Source organism: the organism of the source record quoted next, unplaced genomic scaffold (genome assembly GCF_019419815.1).
Source record: "Pyrus x bretschneideri cultivar Hongxiangsu unplaced genomic scaffold, Pyrus_bretschneideri_v1 Contig13, whole genome shotgun sequence".
Lineage (NCBI taxonomy): Eukaryota > Viridiplantae > Streptophyta > Magnoliopsida > Rosales > Rosaceae > Pyrus > Pyrus x bretschneideri.
The window spans coordinates 32,833-51,356 of record NW_025999424.1 but is presented as its reverse complement, the minus strand read 5'-3'; the positions used below and the strand labels follow the sequence as shown (position 1 = coordinate 51,356).

Sequence of the window (18,524 nt, the reverse complement as noted above, 5' to 3'; positions counted from 1 at the left end):
CTTCTTCGTTTTTCAACCAAATTTCACAAAATTGGTACCAAAATGAAGCTTACAACAAGAGGAACAAATCCATACCACTTTTAAGCACTAAAACCCACGAAATCTCGCTGGGAAAACACCACCAACTCCGGCCAACCTTGTAACTCACGATCCCAACGTCCAAAACCTTCAAACGAACCACCCCGAGCCTCCTAAGGGCCTTACCAAGCTTCCTACAAGCTTGAAATTCCCAAAAACACAAGAATTAACGTGTGCATGAACAGTGACCAAATCGGGGTATCCCAAGTTCGACGTGAAAACGAAGGTATCCTTACCTGAAATGGGTATGGTTGAACTCCCAAGGACCTCACGAGCACGAATATGTAATTTGTTTCCTCGATCTGTGAAGGTTTGGTGTGTTTATGTGTGTGTCCGTACATAAAGGATAGGAAAGGGAGAGAGAGAGAGAGCTCGGGACAGGGATGCAGGACAGGGGAGAGAGTGAGGGGGTGTGGGAGAGTGTGTGTGTGGTCCAAAACCTGCCAACAAGATCCAAAAACAACCACGCAACGAAATAACCACACTAGGGGCAAAAACGTCATTTCACCCCTACAGTTCGAAAATCCGGAACGGGCTGTCACATTTAAAAACTCAAGGAAAAGAATGTACATCATACCACATTGTTTTATAGATAGGTATATATGGGTACATAAAATGCAGCAACCCTAAAAACCATTTTACATAATATTCTCCAAAAACTTTGTACCTGTTATAAACTTCTTATTTAAGTGTGATTGGGTAAATCCTAAATTAGATTTGATTCTAGTTATTCTTCCCTATTAGGACTTGTATTCCTTGGAGAAGAATGATTTCTTCTTCCTCTTATTACTATAAATAAAGGCACTACACAGGAGGAATAACACATCCTATACACAACCCTACAAACACATCTCTGTCTCTGCGCCGCTGGCCCCCCTTCCCCTGTCAGTTAAATATAGGCCACAACAATATCCATATATTTATGTAAAACGAATTTGAACCAACCAAAACATATTATAGCAATAGATATATTAGAACCAAACATGTAGATTAAAAATGTACCCATGGATATAAGTGTAGCCAACCATACATTGAATAATCAAGACTAATATATAATAATAAAAGGAAAAGAAAAAATATACAGAACAAAAGAAGATGACTTGAGAATGGTACAAATTTCACATAGTCGGCTCACTCTACAGTCTCTGCATGTTTGAATCAATCAAACTCCTTGAGAAAGCGATGCCGGCATTGCCTTGCCTATGCCACACAAATCTCACAAGCCGATAAAATCATTGATGCTAATTTGTATTTTAATCACAATAGGTTTATTCAACATATATGCATTGGATCAATTCAAGGATGGAGAAAAAATGGAGAAAATTGGGTTTGGGATGTTGTACATTCTGGATGTGCGTAAGGGAAGAAGAAGAATGAAGGAGTTCAAATGGATTTTCCTTGTTTTAAACTTACTTATATAGTTTATTTTACCTTAAATGCACAAAGGGATGAGATTTCATTTATGATGATGTGTAATATTTTAAATGCTAAAATGATGATATGGAATCAGCCAAATGACCTTGATCTAAAATAGAAAAATAATAAGATTTACATCAATGTAATATGAAAATAAGGAATGAGAACCTATTTTTTTCAAAATAATAATAATTATTATTTGTTTTCACGACAAAACTTCTCCCGACAGAATGACATTTGTCGGGAAAAGTTATTTATTGCGGCACAATTCATTTTTATCCCGGCGGAAACTTTACCAAAGATTTTTTATTTTATTTTATTTTTTATTTTTTTGTTGTTGTTGTTGTTGTTTGTAGTGTAAGATATTGGAAAACTGAGATTCAACCCAAATATAGTCAATACAGGGGGCTTACTCTCTGTAGAATTTTAACCCACCTTTTTAGTTTAAAGAAATTTGGAGCATTTGTTTTTGGATTTGGCTCAATGAAACTTTGTTCCTTGAACCAAAATTCTTGAGTATTACGGGTCCTTGAACTTGTTACAATATTGAGTAATAGTTCTTTTGGGTAACATCATTAATCAAAATAAAAGGATCATTGCTCCATATTATGACAATTTTAGGGACCATAAATTATGGATTTTAAGTTCATAAACCAAAGCTCTAATTTGATCAAAGTTCAAAGACCATTGCTCTAATTTTCTGTTCTAGTTTATGATAATTCTATCCAAAATTTGACATGAGAATACTGATTTAATGACATGAAAGTCTAAAATATCGTTTCCTTTCTGAACTCTCTTCCCTGGAAGCCCTTAATCACTAAAAATTACGTAGGATGAGATTTTGGCTAATTTAGTTGTTTCCCTTCCTGAACATCGTTTGTGGTGAATTTCAAAATGGGTTATGCTTCTAATTTGTTAATGTTGTGCAAATGTGGCTTTGCCCATTTAAGTGTCTTGAGCTTACCACTTCATCAATTTATGAATTATCATACAATCAATCAAACCAAATGTACAAATTGATATAATTGTAGTACTTTAAAGTGAAAATGAGAATTAAACACTCTTAACCACTCATGCTACAAGCACTTTACAACTTTTCCTTTTAAAAGTGATTTAAATTGTTGAGTGAAAAATGTAATTTAAATTGTTGAGGAGGGCCGAAGCCCAAAAGAAAACAATCGCACAGAAAAAGGCCTGGGCTTAGAGATATCTACCGGTTGGGCCTCTTTATTCATAAGTAAGACTTGGCAGAGTCTCAAAACAGAGAGACCCTAGTTCATAAAATCGTTCCGAATTCAGAATCCGTTTTACAAAGACGGAGACGGCTGGTGGCTGGTGGCTGGTGGCTGGTGGCGGATGGCTATTCGAATACCAATATCAATTCCAATTCCAAGGTATGTCTTTTGTTGTGATTGGGTTATGTCGGAATCGACTAAAATTGGGCGTGGTCTGATGCTCCGATGCTCCTCATCTTTTGGTTTCACTTCTCAATGTCGTCGTTGAGGAGAGTTTTTGTGCTAATTTTCACTCAGTCACTGAGGAAGAGGCACTAAAATTGGCTGCAGTGCATCACTGTGTCTGATATTATTCTAGAATTCTTTTGCAATTGCAATATTTGATTGGTGTTTGTTTGTTTGCAGTGTCCATGTGATGTGATTATTCAAATACAATGGAACACAGAAAGAATGATGACCGATGCAGCAATACTTCAGTCGTTGGCATTCAAGGTACAGCTATTGCAAATTGCAATGAAATCGTAATTATTTTTGTTCCCATTCCAATCATTACTTGATTTTTTTGTAACTTATTCCGAAAGTCAGCCAGTCTGTCTCTCTGATGCTTGCCTGCAAATGATAAATTAAAATAAGTAATACAAGATCATAATCCGTTCTCCCAACCCAACTTATGCATATTCATGGTTTCCATTCTCCCTCTGATGCTTGCCTGCAGATGATAAAGTGAAAGAAAGGTCCAGAGATCAAAGAGAAGCTCTTCCAGGGGAGCCTAAATGTGTTATATGTAACCGTTATGGTGAGTACATATGCCATCAGACAGACGATGACATTTGCAGTTTGGAATGCAAACAAACTCTCTTATGTAAAGTGGTCGTCCCCCATTTGCCACTCAACCTCCCACCTCTCAAAACATTACCCGCTACTGATGAGTGCTTTTATGTTAGAGATTCTGGTGCTCAATCCCGATCTCAATTCTTATCCGCCGACCACACTGATTTGCTTAGAACAAGACTTGGAATTCATGTGACGGGAGACTTAGTTCCAACACCAATCTTGTCATTCTCTTCGTGTAATTGTCCTCAAAAGCTCCTCCAAAATATAGAGGCTGCAGGCTTTGAACTGCCCACACCAGTCCAGATGCAAGCAATCCCAGCTGCTTTGAGTGGCAAAAGTTTGCTTGTTTCTGCTGAGACGGGCTCTGGTAAAACTGCTTCCTTTTTGGTTCCAATTGTTTCTCTTTGTGCAAACTTTCGCTTTCAGCAGTCCGCAGACCAAAAGAGGCCATTAGCAATGGTTCTAACACCAACCAGAGAGCTCTGCATACAAGTTGAGGAGCAGGCTAAGTTGCTCGGAAAGGGTTTGCCTTTTAAAACAGCACTCGTAGTTGGTGGTGATGCAATGGCTAGACAACTTCACCGCCTTCAGCAAGGAGTGGAGCTCATTGTGGGAACTCCGGGCAGGCTGATAGATCTTTTAACGAAGAATGATATAGAACTGGATGATGTAAGGATTTTCGCACTTGATGAAGTGGACTGCATGCTTCAAAGGGGCTTCCGGGATCAGGTAATGCAGATATTTAGGGCTTTATCGCGACCCCAGGTTTTACTGTATTCTGCAACAGTCTCCCCAGATATAGAGAAGATGGCAAGCTGTATGGCAAAAGATGTTGCCGTAGTCTTTGTTGGCAATCCCAACAGGCCAAATAAGGCTGTGAAGCAACTACCCATCTGGGTTGAGTCAAAGCAAAAAAAGCAAAAGCTTTTCGACATATTGATGAGCAAGCAGCATTTTATGCCGCCTGTGGTGGTTTATGTGGGATCAAGACTTGGGGCTGATCTACTATCTAGTGCAATTACAGTCACCACTGGGGTGAAAGCTTTGTCGATCCATGGGGAGAAATCCATGAAAGAGAGGAGAGATATCATGAGCTCTTTCTTAATGGGTGAGGTTCCTGTTATTGTAGCCACTGGGATTTTAGGCCGTGGGGTTGATCTCCTGAGTGTGAGACAGGTTATTGTGTTTGACATGCCCAACTCCGTTAAGGAGTATGTCCATCAGATTGGTAGAGCATCTAGATTGGGAGAAGAGGGTACAGCAATTGTATTTGTGAGTGAGGAGAATAAGAACTTGTTTCCAGAATTAGTTGAAGTTTTGAGATCTTCTGGTGCAGCTATACCTCGGGAGCTTGTTAATTCACGGTATATGGCATGCCCATACTCCATTGGCGGAGGCCAGAGAAAGAGAAAGCATGATTGATGAAATTTCGTATTGTTCTATTCCATATTACTCTAGAATCTGGATTCAGGGAATTGGTTAAGTTAGATACATTTACCATAACAGAGCAACGCTGCATTGGCATTCTTGCTAATACAAGATTTTGCTGGGTGGTTATGGATTATAATAAGATTAGCAGGGATAGTATGCGGATTTCAGGCTTTACAGCCAAGCAGCTGTTTGCACTTGCAATGGAAATGTGTGTGTGTGTGTGTGTGAAATTTGGCTGCGAATACTTGTGATTTGAGTTTGTAGATAGGCTGTTTACAACAACTATTGTCACTCGTGCCTTCAATTTGAACTGAAACAAATTAAATTTGATCTCGTTCAAGCTTGATCCAAGGTCCTGGTGTCTTAGATTGGATTGAAATGGATAATAGCTTTGAAATGTTGACTAATTTGTCTTCTACTTTCATTTTAGACAATATTAGTATTCGTTGGTTGCCATTCATTTTTTTCGTTGACATTCAATTCAATCCTTAACATCAAACAAACAACCTTAGTTGAGACTGGATCTTGCTAGGAGATGGTGATAGGTGGATTTGACAAAAGACTAATTCTAAGGAAATCAAAATTTTTAAATTAAATTTGCAAACTAAATGATGTGGTTTTTGATAATTGGATTATTAAATAAATGTTGGTTCATGTGTTTATCTCTTATTGATGACACATCATTTGGTTAAAAAAAAAAAAAAAAAAAAAGGGCTGGAAATGAATACATTCGGAAATAAGCAACCGAAAATGGAACGTCTTGAAATTCTGGGGGACAAAGTGTTGTAAGCCAAAATTCGGAGGACAAAATGGAAATATAAAATATCGCGAATCAGGGTGGGGATGCCCCGTACCCGGTACCCGGTGCTTGAAAATCCAACTAACGAACCTACCACTGCTCGCGCGCACGGTATAATTTTATCAATTTAATAAAAAGAAGAAAATACAGCTTCAGGCAGGGCACTGGGCACGCAACCCAACAACGCATTGCACATTAGTCCACCAACTAACAACAACCGGGCCAAGGAGGAGGAGGACGACGATATCATCCCTCTGAATTATCGAACGAAACGAAGAACATCATCAGGGTAAGGTCTAAAGAGCAAAAGCTCATCATTTTTATGCTTACGCACGCCATACAATTTCTGTGCGCGGAATGTCAAGATGGAGGAATCATTCAAGATTCTAACTTGTTTTTCTTTCTGTTTGCCATTGAATAGATTTGATATTTCGGTTGAGCATTAAAAGAATCGTTTGTTTGTTTCTTCGCCTTCCAATTCCAATTCCAATTCCAGGTTCGTATTCAGTTTCCAAATATCTATCGTGTTTGTTTGTTTGTTCGTATCCAATCTGAATCTTCCATGTTTGAGGTTGTATTGCATGATTTATTCAGTTCATTCTTTTATTGCATTTGGACATTATTAATGATGAGGATAAGGAAAAGAAAAGACCCACATTCAGCCATGTCTTACTACTCTTAATTGCCATCACTCAAACAAACTTTTAAGAACAATCTTACCCGATAGTAATTGACAGTGCACATTTCGGCAAGCCTAGCATAGCTTTACATTTATATATTGCAATTGTTTAAGACCAATCTTACCCGCAATTAAGAAATATGCCATATCTTTGTTTATTGGTTGTGAATTCACTTTTGTTGGAAGGTTGTAAACTCTTGTTAGCTTTTCGAACTAGGCTACTCAGCTTATAAGCTCATTCTGGTACTTGTTTTCAGTGTGAAGAATTTGAAACAGACTATAGTTTATGATGAACGGGACTCACAGTGTTGACAAATGTTCTAGCTCAACTTCCTTGAGCAGCCAACAGGATGTTGAGGATGACTGCATGATTGCTGTTGTACTATCAGAAGAGTATGCTAAGTTAGATGGTGCAGTTGCTAGGCGCCTTTCCAACCTGGCACCTGTTCCTGTATTGAAAATTTCCTTTGCTCCCCTCTCAATTCACTCTTTTCATTCATAGCTTTATATCTGATATTATGATATCTTTTGCAAAATTCCAGCATGTTCCACGGGTAAATTCCTACATCCCCAATATAACTGATGCTGGTTTGGATCACCAACGCCTTCTCCAGAGGTATGTTTATGCTTCAGAATAGAAATATGGACTGGTTATTTTGTGGTTGACAACTTTCCTAAAAGGTATTAAGATAACTTCTTGTAGCAATCTTCCCCTTTCTTTTTGGTTGATGATGGGAATAATACAGGTAAAAAAACTGCATATTTCGAAGGGAAAAAAAAATAATACCACGTAAGCACACACTTGGAAATGGCTGAAGGTATTGGCAAACCTCACTTTGGATATGCAGTTTTGCAACTCATAGAAAACCACATACAGTCCTGAAAATGATAGTATCAAATATGATGTATTTTATTACCATGTTTGTTGGGGTGTTGGACCTGTTGGTATTTTAATAGGAGAGGTAGTTTACCCTTGGATGTGGGTTGATGATTGTACTCAAATTACGCTTGTATTACAATACTTTAATCTATAACAACATTTTAGTTTGTAGATGAATTTATTTGTAATCTCATTTAGGCATTGAGTGTGATGCAACTCTGTACTCAGCATCTTGGCGGACTAGAAGTAAATATCTGTTTTGTATTCTCCACACTTCTGTTTTACTTCTTGTTGGCTGATAGTTTAGTGAATTTCTTATTACTTCCTTGCAGGTTACATGTCCATAGTTTATATGAAGTAAAGGTTTCTGGTGATGGAAATTGTCAGGTATCTGCAATACTGAAAATCCAAAATAATAGGTATGTCATTTTTAAGTTACATTGATTTCTTTTCTTATTGTTTTGCAGTTTCGTGCACTTTCAGACCAAATGTACAAATCTCCAGAGTATCACAAACATGTTCGAAAAGAGATTGTGAGGCAGGTAGAGTGTATATGAAGTAACCAATTGCTATAGGAGGAACAAAATTTTAGATGGCTAGAAAATGAACTCGAGATCCATTGATATGAAATGAAGGATCAATTAAGGAGATAATGGAAACTGTTACCACTGCTGGGCATCGCCATATTTTGATTAAAGTAAACCTCCATCCACCATATTGTTACCTCCGCAGTCACCACCTTTACCACTCCTGTAACCATTGGGTGGTATAATGCCAAAGCGACTTTTCTTTGCGCTCACAACTACTGCTTCATGTGTCCCTTCTCTCTACAATGCATAATTATCATGACCAGAATTTATAGTGACCTTTCAGTGCCACATTGTCTCATTTTCAACATTATTTTACCAGTTCTTTGATTAGTTTAAAGGGGAACAAAAAAGTGGATGCCTAATTTGAGTATGCTTGTCGTGCACTACTTTCCTGTTTCCAGCTCAAAGACTATCGTTCTTTGTATGAAGGCTATGTCCCTATGAAGTACAAGCGCTATCACAAGAAAATGGCAAAGTATGTCAAATTTTTTAGGGTCATTAGTTCGGTTATTTGATCAACAAGCTTCTGTCTGCATACATGAATTCTGGCTTAGTTTCATCTGTTTTTCGGTACAGCAGGTTTGTATTCACTTTTAATTTCCACATGATGCAGATCTGGTGAATGGGGAGATCATGTTACCTTACAAGCAGCAGCTGACAAGGTCTTTTACATTTGTCCCAATGGATCTGAATTTCTCTCTGTAGATTAGTAGTCGGCATATCATTCTTATCATCATTATTTTCTCGTATTTTCATGGTGGTTGATTTGTACTCATTGGTGATTTATCTTAGCTTTATTAATGTACTTAATAAGTACTACTTATTGATGATGGCATCAAGACTTTTTCAGTTTGACTGGAAATATTTCTTCATGAGCCTGAAATGGAACTTGATATTGAATCTTTAGTTGCAACAAAAAGAAAAAAAAAAAAAAAAAAAAAAAGAAAGGAAAAATGATGCAATAGTTCAAATATTAGTACATAAAACGTAGACCAGTGCTCACAACTTGAAAAGTTTCTTGTTGGCGTAGTGTTTATGCAATATCTTCTCTTGTAGTTTATGACGTTTCGTAATCCTGGTTGGATGCAGTTTTCAGCAAAGATTTGCCTTTTGACATCATTCAGAGATACTTGCTTTATTGAAATTATGCCTCAGTACCAGCCACCAAAACGTGGTAAGATGGAAGTATTTTTGCTCCTTTATGCTCATTGAAATGTAAAAAAAAAATAAATAAATAAATAAAAAAAAGAGATCCTCTAGTCTCGTAGTTGTAGATTCAGATGAAAAACTGTCTTGTAAAATGCTATAGGACAATTTCAGATTCTAACATTCTTATTTTTCCTTCTAAATAATGCAGAGTTGTGGCTGAGTTTTTGGTCCGAGGTTCATTACAATTCATTATATGAAATCCGAGGTGTCTTTCTTTTGTTTCTTTTCTGTGTTTTTGTTTGATTTACATCAGAAAGAGGCTCATTTTATAGGTGTCAACTGCAGTACAAGGAGAGAGTTAAGTTAATATCTTAGTTGCGTGTCTTTTTTGCAGATGCTCCAATTCAACAGAAACCAAGGAGGAAACACTGGTTGTTCTAGGCATCTAGAACTCGGGATGTTCACAGATTTTAGTACTGTGCATAAGTTCTCTAGATGTTGCCTTTTTCATTGTTTTTTCGAGTTTACAATTTAATTCAGTTATACAGTTGCATGCTTATGTATATACAACACTAGAGTTTTGACGATTACGGCTGTGCTGGATGGTTGAGTGTTTCAAGATTGTATTATTTGAATTGCTCAATTCTTTTGTAAGACCAGAGACGGATGGATTGTTCCTTTCAGTTTAAGGTATTTATCGATTATCGATGTGAAATTACTAAGATGAATTTTATTATATATTTTTTCGCCAGTTGTTTTGTTGGGTTACCTTGGCCACGGTAATAATGAGCTGTGTGGATTATTTGGCTGTTCCCCCACGTATTCACTGTTGTGCTAGGATAGCACCAAACCAATTGGAACCAACTCAAGCTAACCCACAAGAAATATATCAAATGAAATGCAAGAACAAAATATAAAAGACACCAAGATTTTAACGAGATTCCTCAACAGTCAATGTAACTAGAGTACGTCATCGGAGCAGTAGGAGCTCACTCAATAATCCACTATCAACCAAATGGGAGTTTACAAAGTGTTGACAATCTCACGATCCAAAACCCCAATACATTCAAAAGCTCTCTCACCAAAGAAACAAATAGAGAAGGAAATATAATGAATAATTTCCTCTCTATACAAAGCTCAAAGCTAATATAACAAATACAACATTGATAGAGTGAGAACTAGCCAAAGAGGAGCCCCTTCTTCTTCTGTTCAAAGTGGGGCTGCGGCACCACCTTTTATTTTTCTTCTCTGCTGCTGAAAAACAAAGGCAGCTGCTGCTGCCAATTAAAACCCTAGCCACACCCGTGGCTTTTCAAATGGGCTAAATAAAAGGCCCACTTAATGGGCTAGTGAGATTAACTTAAAGCCCAATGTAATTTGGCCATAAATTCAACATTCACATATTCCCTCCTCCTCTATATTTCAAATTTGTTTGAAGCTATTATTGGAATGTTGATTCCTATTACTGCATAAACCATACATGAAATTGGCACGGGGAAGGAATGGATATGAGACGAATAATTTCCTAGTTATCTTATTCTTATGCCTGATTTTCTTTTTTCTTTCTATTTATTGGTTGTTAACGTATAATATGACACGAATGAGAATGATAATCATTCCTTGTGAGTAAACAGGCTCATAAAGCTTCTAATTCTCATTTCCCAGCATTTCTAAACACGGGAATGAGGTTTCGTTACAATCCCTTGGAATGGACATTAATTGGAGTTGCATTTCCAAGCAAATCATCCCGCAAACCATATGAGACCACCTTAATTTGGTATGAAGCACTGAAAAGGAGTTCGTAGGGGTGGGCATAAAAACCGTCAAACCGCAAAACCGCATCGAACCGTAAGAAAAAAAACCGAAAAAAACCGTGTTGACCGGAAAAGTCAACTTTGAGTGAAAAACCGAACCGAACCGTTCAAACCGGTTCCGGTTCCGGTTTCGAATGACCAAGAACCGGCCGAACAGAACCGAACCGTTTTATTAATAATAAATAAATAAATTATATATACACACACATGTCATGGTATAATAGGTTGAAAAATTGTGTACAGGAGCTGCTGCTTCTTGCTTGCTCTCTGAAGTCTGAAAACCTGCAATTTGCTTCATCATTTTTTTGTTTGTTGACTGATTGACCAGTGCATATGTATTTTAGTTGTCTCTTTTTGTTGACTTGGTGCCACTAACAAAGACATTTGCTTAAAAAAAGATGTGTTGTATGCAACTTTATGTAATCAGTTTTAGAAGATGTATTTGAATGCATAATGATTTGGTGTTCAAATAATTTATTATTAGGAATCGTAAACCGGCAAGAACCGAATCGGAACCGGTGTAGACCGAACCATAATGTTCTAGTAATAAATTTAAGTGGAACCACACCAAATCGAACCGTTAATATATTTCGGTTTCGGTTCCAATTTAGGGGTGGAACCGCACTGAACCGCACCGTGCCCACCCCTAGGAGTTCGTAAAACAAGCTTCACGTAGATGATTAGCGTTGCTTTTAATTTTGGTGTAGCTTAATCATTTAGTTTCAAATATTAGTGCGAGTATACCATAGCAATTGTTGTATGTGTAGCCCCAGAATAAAAAAAATTCGAAGCCAAAAATAGCAATGGATATATGTAATGTACATAATAAAAATATAATAGTGAAGGAATCGGCAACACACGCTTCAAAGTTTAAACGACTTGTTCACCTTGATCTCTACATACATCAAGACTCATCTTGCATAATGAAAAGAAGGAGAAATTGGTTTCAACAATATTCTCATCGTTAATCTGAAAAGAAGAATAAAAGTAGAAATTATAAACGCAGAATGGTTAGGGAAAAACAAAAAACATGGATCCGGCCGCCAGGAATGACAAGGAGAATAGGAGTAGGAGTGGCTAATTTGAATTTTGAAAGGATGATCACTTCCAGTTGTTGGCGACAATGTCAGCCAAATCAACAACCCTTTGGGAGTAACCCCACTCGTTGTCGTACCAAGCAATGACCTTGACCATGTCATCGCCCATTACCATTGTCAATGAGGAGTCGACTGTGGAGGAGACATCTGTGCATCTAAAATCGACTGAGACAAGGGGTTCGTCACAAACAGAAAGGATACCTGCAAGCTCCTTCTCTGCGCTGTCTCTGAAAGCAGCGTTCACCTCTTCTGCAAAGGTCTTCTTAGTGACTTGGACAACAAGGTCCACCACCGACACATTTGGGGTGGGCACACGCAGGGCAATGCCATTTAGCTTGCCCTTCAGACTTGGAAGAACAAGGGCCACGGCCTTTGCTGCACCTGTGGAGGTGGGAACAATGTTGAGAGCAGCAGCCCGTGCACGCCTTAGGTCACGGTGGCTGGCATCAAGTAGCCTCTGGTCACCAGTGTAGGAATGCGTGGTAGTCATGGTACCCTTGATGATGCCTGCAGTATAAAATAATATCCTTGTAAGAAACTGACATGTGTTCTTATGTACTACGTACTAGGTACACACAACATTGGTAAACAAATTTGGTAATGAAGGAATTTGGTGAAAGAAAGAAAATATACAAGTAAGGATGAGAAAGATGTAATTACCAAATTTCTGGTCAAGGACCTTGACGAAGGGGGCAAGGCAGTTGGTGGTGCAAGAAGCATTGCTAATAATGGTTTCATCGGGGTTGTAAGCGTCAGCATTGACTCCGACCACATAGGTGGGGATGTCACCCTTTCCAGGGGCAGTGATAAGTACCTTCTTGGCCCCTGCCAGGAGGTGCTTGCCTGCGCCCTCCCTATCAACAAACACACCAGTCCCTTCAATCACCAGATCGATCTCCAAATCCCTGTCATGCAGCCATTGACAAATTAATTAGTACATGATCGATCATATGTATATGCACGTACACGTAGATGCAGGTGTGTGTATTCACTAATAAAGCTATAACTCATGAAGCCAACTCACTTCCAGGGCAGGTCTAGGGGGTTGCGGCTAGACACGACCTTGACAATCTTGCCATCAACGGAGAGGCCATTATCCCCAACGGGCTTGACATCAGCATCAAAGATACCGAGGGTAGAGTCATACTTGAGGAGGTGGGATGCCTGCTTGACGCCTCCTGTGTCGTTGATGGCAATGACATCAAGAGGCGAGTCCTTGCGTCCATGCCAGCACCTCAAGAAGTTCCTTCCAATTCTTCCAAACCCATTTATTGCCACCTTTAGCTTCGCCTCCGTTACTCCTTTTTTGTATCCTCCATTGCTTCCCAACTTCCCAAAATTAAAATTTACAAAATACATATTACGCCGCCACATTTACAAACATACGTTTAAATGCGATCTTATGCCCCGATAACAACAATTCTTATTCTCCCTTTTGTTTTTCAAAGTGAGCAATTATACGCTAACTTGAAACGAAAACAGTTCATGTAAAAGGGGTAAAGTAGTCTAATTGTATAATTTATAAAATTAAGAATTAAAGGAAAGGCTTTTTAGCCAAAATGGTCCATGAGATTTGCATAACACATCACTTTGGTTCCTGAGATTAAAAATTAATAGAAATGGTCTCTGAGATTGTCCACCATCCATTATTTTGGTTATTCCGTTAAAAACTCCATTAAGTGTCCCGAAGTTCTTGGCCGGAAGTTTGGGCAATTTTCAAAGCTTCGTAACTCAATCGTTTTTTATTCAAATTTGACCCATAATCTATCAAAATGAAGATAGCAAAGTGTAGAACAATATTATATTATTTGGAAGCCCAATAGATGTCAGAGATGGTCGGAAAAGAGCCTGAAAGGTGACTGGTCCGCAGGAAAACTGGAAAACTCGTCGGAAACTGGGTAAATTTTAAACGTTCATAACTTCTTCACTAATCAACGAAATCGAGTGATTCAAAAACGAAAATCATACTTCTTGATGAGATGAAGAGAATGGTACTTTCTCGATGGATAACTCGCCGTGGTTTGGCCGGAAAATGGCTCAAAAGTGGCTAACTCGACGACCAAGACAGCCACTTTCGAGCTGTTTTCTGACCAAACCACAGCGAGTTAGCCTTTGAGAAAAGTACAATTATCTTCGTCTCGTCAAGAAGTATGATTTTCGTTTTTGAATCACTCGATTTGGTTGATTATTGAAGAAGTTATGAATGTTTAAAGTTTACCCAGTTTTCGACAAATTTTCCAGTTTTCCCGCGGACCAGTCATCTTTCAGGCTATTTTCCGGCCATCTCCAACAACCATTGGGCTTTCAAATGGTATAATCTTATTCTACACTTTCCTATCTTCATTTTGATTTATTATAGATTGAATTTGGTTAAAAAACGATTGAGTTACGAAGCTTTGAAAATTGCCCAAACTTTCGGCCAAGAGCTCTGAGACACTTGACAGAGTTTTTAACAGAATGACCAAAATAATGGATCATGGACAATCTCAAGGATCGTTTCTATTGATTTTCAATCTTAGGGACCAAAATGATGTGTTATGCAAATCTCAGGGACCATTTTGGCTAAAAAGCCTAAAAGAAATTAAAATAGTATGAGATAACATATGCACACAATAGATAAAAAGAAAAATAAACACAAACTCACACAACAATAGATAGACTCAAAAAAAAAAACACAAACTCACACATTTGCAGGCTGCATTTGGATTTTGGAGAGCTAGTTACTAATAAAGAAATGAGTCACTTTTGGAAAATGCGGTTCACATATAATAGTAACAGTAGTTGCCTTTACCCATTGTTTGATGGTCGATGCGCAACCTGCTTTGGACTTATTAACACACCATTTTTGAAATCATAAGCACGTACGCTAGCCGTAGGCATATACTAATATTCCTTGTATATAAACCACGGTGTTTCTTAAACTCGACTCCCTGGTTGTTTAATTATGAGATTTGATAACCACAATTGGTATTCCTTAAATGTTATGATTGATCGATGATCATTGAAACGTTATTTACAGACACTAGCACGTATATACATAGGAAAAGACAGAGACAGTAAGACATTAAAGACAAGAAGAAATTAATCAAAGTAGTAGTAGTAGTACTCACAGCAGAGGTCTGGAAGGTAATGACTGAGAATAAATCGTCTGAGGTCTTCTTTCCGAAAGGAAGGCAAGCTGATGAGGTACGGAGACCTGAGAATTCTGCTAATCCCTTTCCATTGGCCTGCAAATTAATCAATTTAATCATTTTGGGCATCTCACACACACACACACACATATAACACAAATTAAACAAACACTAGCTAGCTATAATTAATTAATGATCAGTTTAACTAATTAACGTACGGTACGTTCTGCATGTGCGCTTAATTAGTTTAAGTAATCAGCTGGCCTAGTACTCTTGCGTCTGTGTGCATATATATGTATATAAAAAGTGTATATCTAGCACACAATGCAATATCCATACAGGTCTGAGCGAGCAAGTTAAGAAGCATAAAGTGATTGAGGCAAGAAAACGAGAAGGTAGCTGCATATATGAACCTGAAGAGATGGTTTGGCCACAGAAAGAATAGCCGAAGACATTCTTGGAGCGGAGCGGTGCTAGCTATGCACTAATAACTAGCTCAGGGCAGGGTAGGGGGGAGGGAGGATATAGCTAAGCAGTGTTAAGGGAGGAAGGGAGGAAGGAAGGAAGACAGTCACAAAAATCACAAGGTCGTTATATATTCATTTGAATAAATGATTGAGATAAAACTAAGATGATGAGATGAGGTACTAGTGTAGTGTGTCGTTGGAAGGGAATGACTGAAATTAAACCAAGAGGACTAGAGGAGAGGAGAGGAGAGGATGAGATTATGGATAGAGCCTATCATTCAACGAATGGCTGTCGTTTGAAGCTTTGTGTTTTGTGTCCCCCTCTCTTTCTACTCTTTCTCCCCCCAACTACTCGTATTCCTATTCCTTTTCATAGTTCTTCCATCATCACATCTTCCCCTGCCCTCAGCCCTCTCACGTGAATATTCATTTTCTACTAATATAATGGTGGACGTTAGGCCTTTGGGCCTGAGCCTCATTCTCTTAGTGGGCCAATTTTCATCTGTCCATAATGAAATTCCAAACAACTTTTTAGGGCTTCTGCCCACCAGTTCGATCTTTAGTGTACACGTGTGCAGCTGTCCTGCTGAATTGACTTGATCTTTATTACAATTACCCATTATTAAAATGCGCAATGCTAACGAGATTAAATTTGTAGATAAAATTTTATAAACTAAACAATATGGAAGTTGATAATTGGATTATTACTTCAGTATTGATAAACACGCTCATTTCTATTAGTGACAAATTATTTAGTTTGCAAATTTAGTCTATAAATTTAGTCTCGCTAGTATTACTCTATTAAAAATTAGTGGTATTTGAGTCCATTTAGTTGAAACAAGTTTCATATTTGAAGAGTGCTGATAAACAAAGCCTATTGTCCAATTTGATCACTCATTTTTTAATGAAACATGTTAATAAAATATTAATGGGAAATTGCCAAAAATGGCATATTTTCTTAATCTTATGACTGAATTAGGAAAAACCGGTCACGCACAAGTTATGCGCACTATGCACAAAAATGAAATGACAAAAATACCCACATATAAATTGTAAAAACTCACAAATGATTACGCCATTTTTCTAATTTCGAAAAGAGAGTTGTGAGCTCTGGGTTTTTAGGTTGGCTTAGATTTGTGAGCATATCATGTGCATATCGTGTGCATGTCACTGGAAAGAGATGATTTTTAATGGGATTCCAGAATCTAGGTTTAGGTCAAAGGTTTGTAAACTACAGAATTTTAAAGGATTACTAGAATCTAGGCGCCCACATATCCCCCAACGCAATTAATTGCACAATGCACGTCCACAATAAAATCGACGTCATTGCACGTATCATCCCCCAACTTCATTTTCGACCTCGACGACGACGACGCTGCTGTGACCATCATCAAGTTTTTTTAACTTTTCCCAAAACCTGATTTCCTAAAACGGAGGCAAAATACTGACCACATTCCTCAAAGCTTTGCTCCAAAACTCTCGCGCTCAAATATTCCCTCCAGATAATGCATCAAGAACCCTAATTTCTCACAGTAAAAACAAAAATCCCAAATTAAAAAAATTGAAAGCTTTGATCTTTGCCACAACACTCAAATTCCAAAAAATGACCCGTTGCATAAATATGATAAGTGCTAAGAAAAATAATAGAGAGAGAACTATAAAAGCTGGAAGTACTAAATGAGAGGACTGGATGGGCGAACTTGCTTGATTTGCAAACAACATGGGTTGAAGCCCAGAAAGATATTTTTGAGTGTAGGAGGACTGGATGTTTCTCTCTCTCTCTCTCTTCTTTGTTTTTCTCTCTACAAAATGATTAATGAGGGTTGGAATTTTTGGGTAACCTATTTATATGGGAGGGCAATTAGATCATTTCAAGGTATAGGAAAAATCCTATTGTTGTGCATGGCGTATTCATAGTCTATGTATATCCGAAAAATCTTATTTCGGTCCCAAAATTAAGAAAAATCTCTTAGAAAAATCCTACTGTCTTAATTTACCCTTCAAAGTTAACTCCATGGTAGGTAACAAAATAAGACAATAGGGTGGTCTAGCAGAACCCTTTTTGAATCACATGAATGAGGATAAAGGTTACTATTCACAATTTTTTTTTATTTTTTTATTTATTTTTTATTTTTTATGCTTTGTAAGTTTGTTCCCTGAAAATAAAACGGTTGTCTAATTGCAAATACAATGCAAAACAATGTCTTCCTCTATCGACCAATTTGTCCTCTCACTCATTTTTGTGGTAACAAATGGATTTGGAAAGTAGAAAATAAATGTAAGAGATTTTAGTAAAAATAAATATTGAGTTGTGGTGAGGGTAATGAATAAGATGGTTGGGTCTTTATAGAGGTATTTATAGAAAGAAAAAAAAAAGAAAAAAAAGGGTTTTTTTGGTAATTTCAAGAATTTTTTGGGAATTTTATTTTTTGAATTAATCCTAACCATTGATTTCCAAAAATAATTTGAAATCAAGCGCCACATTTTGCCACATGGCACAACATCATTTTTTTTTGTAATTGTTTTTTGCCAGTTGGTTCAAGCCCAGACATTTCTTGCGAGTGCAATTGCAACGGGAGTGAGGATCCTCACCTGATCCTCTTTGTGAGGATCTTAGTGATCCTCAAATTACATCTGTTCATTATACATCGTGCGGTCAGAAATCACTGTAAATTTTCTTAAAATTGAATATAAACAGTACCTAATAAAAACTGACTGCACGATATACGATGAACAAATATAATTAGAGAATCTCCAAGATCCTCACAAAGAAGATCCGACGAGAATTCTCTCTCGTCTAACGGCACAAGCCTTTGACCAGTCGCCTTCCCCTTTTTAGACCTATGGACAAGCTTTTTTTGGATTAGAGGCAGCCCAATTGCAAAGGGAAGGCAGGAACCGTAGAGATGCTCTTATTTGTGATG

The 18,524-nt window shown here is 37.7% G+C and overlaps 3 protein-coding genes across 3 annotated transcripts; 2 read left to right on the top strand and 1 right to left on the bottom strand.

Annotated features, from left to right (window-relative positions):
• The first annotated feature begins 2,759 nt into the window (after positions 1–2,759).
• On the top strand, positions 2,760–5,401 carry LOC103966611 (DEAD-box ATP-dependent RNA helicase 41). Its single transcript, XM_009379794.3, has 3 exons — positions 2,760–2,888; positions 3,135–3,221; positions 3,445–5,401. Exons 2-3 carry the CDS (start codon positions 3,164–3,166, stop codon positions 4,983–4,985), a joined length of 1,599 nt encoding a protein of 532 aa, XP_009378069.1. The 5' UTR covers positions 2,760–2,888; positions 3,135–3,163; the 3' UTR covers positions 4,986–5,401.
• A 518-nt stretch (positions 5,402–5,919) lies between these two features.
• Positions 5,920–9,842, top strand: LOC103966612 (OVARIAN TUMOR DOMAIN-containing deubiquitinating enzyme 12). The gene is made up of 11 exons (XM_009379795.3): positions 5,920–6,082; positions 6,215–6,289; positions 6,730–6,923; positions 7,015–7,088; positions 7,685–7,739; positions 7,820–7,894; positions 8,344–8,417; positions 8,556–8,604; positions 9,032–9,116; positions 9,300–9,356; positions 9,486–9,842. The coding sequence occupies exons 3-11, from the start codon at positions 6,759–6,761 to the stop codon at positions 9,530–9,532; spliced, it is 681 nt and encodes a 226-aa protein (XP_009378070.2). The 5' UTR covers positions 5,920–6,082; positions 6,215–6,289; positions 6,730–6,758; the 3' UTR covers positions 9,533–9,842.
• Positions 9,843–11,715: 1,873 nt separating this feature from the next.
• On the bottom strand, positions 11,716–15,773 carry LOC103966613 (glyceraldehyde-3-phosphate dehydrogenase A, chloroplastic). Its single transcript, XM_009379796.2, has 5 exons — positions 15,547–15,773; positions 15,113–15,229; positions 13,027–13,331; positions 12,663–12,907; positions 11,716–12,509 (listed from the first exon to the last, which is right to left on the bottom strand). Exons 1-5 carry the CDS (start codon positions 15,586–15,588, stop codon positions 12,007–12,009), a joined length of 1,212 nt encoding a protein of 403 aa, XP_009378071.1. The 5' UTR covers positions 15,589–15,773; the 3' UTR covers positions 11,716–12,006.
• Positions 15,774–18,524: the final 2,751 nt, after the last annotated feature.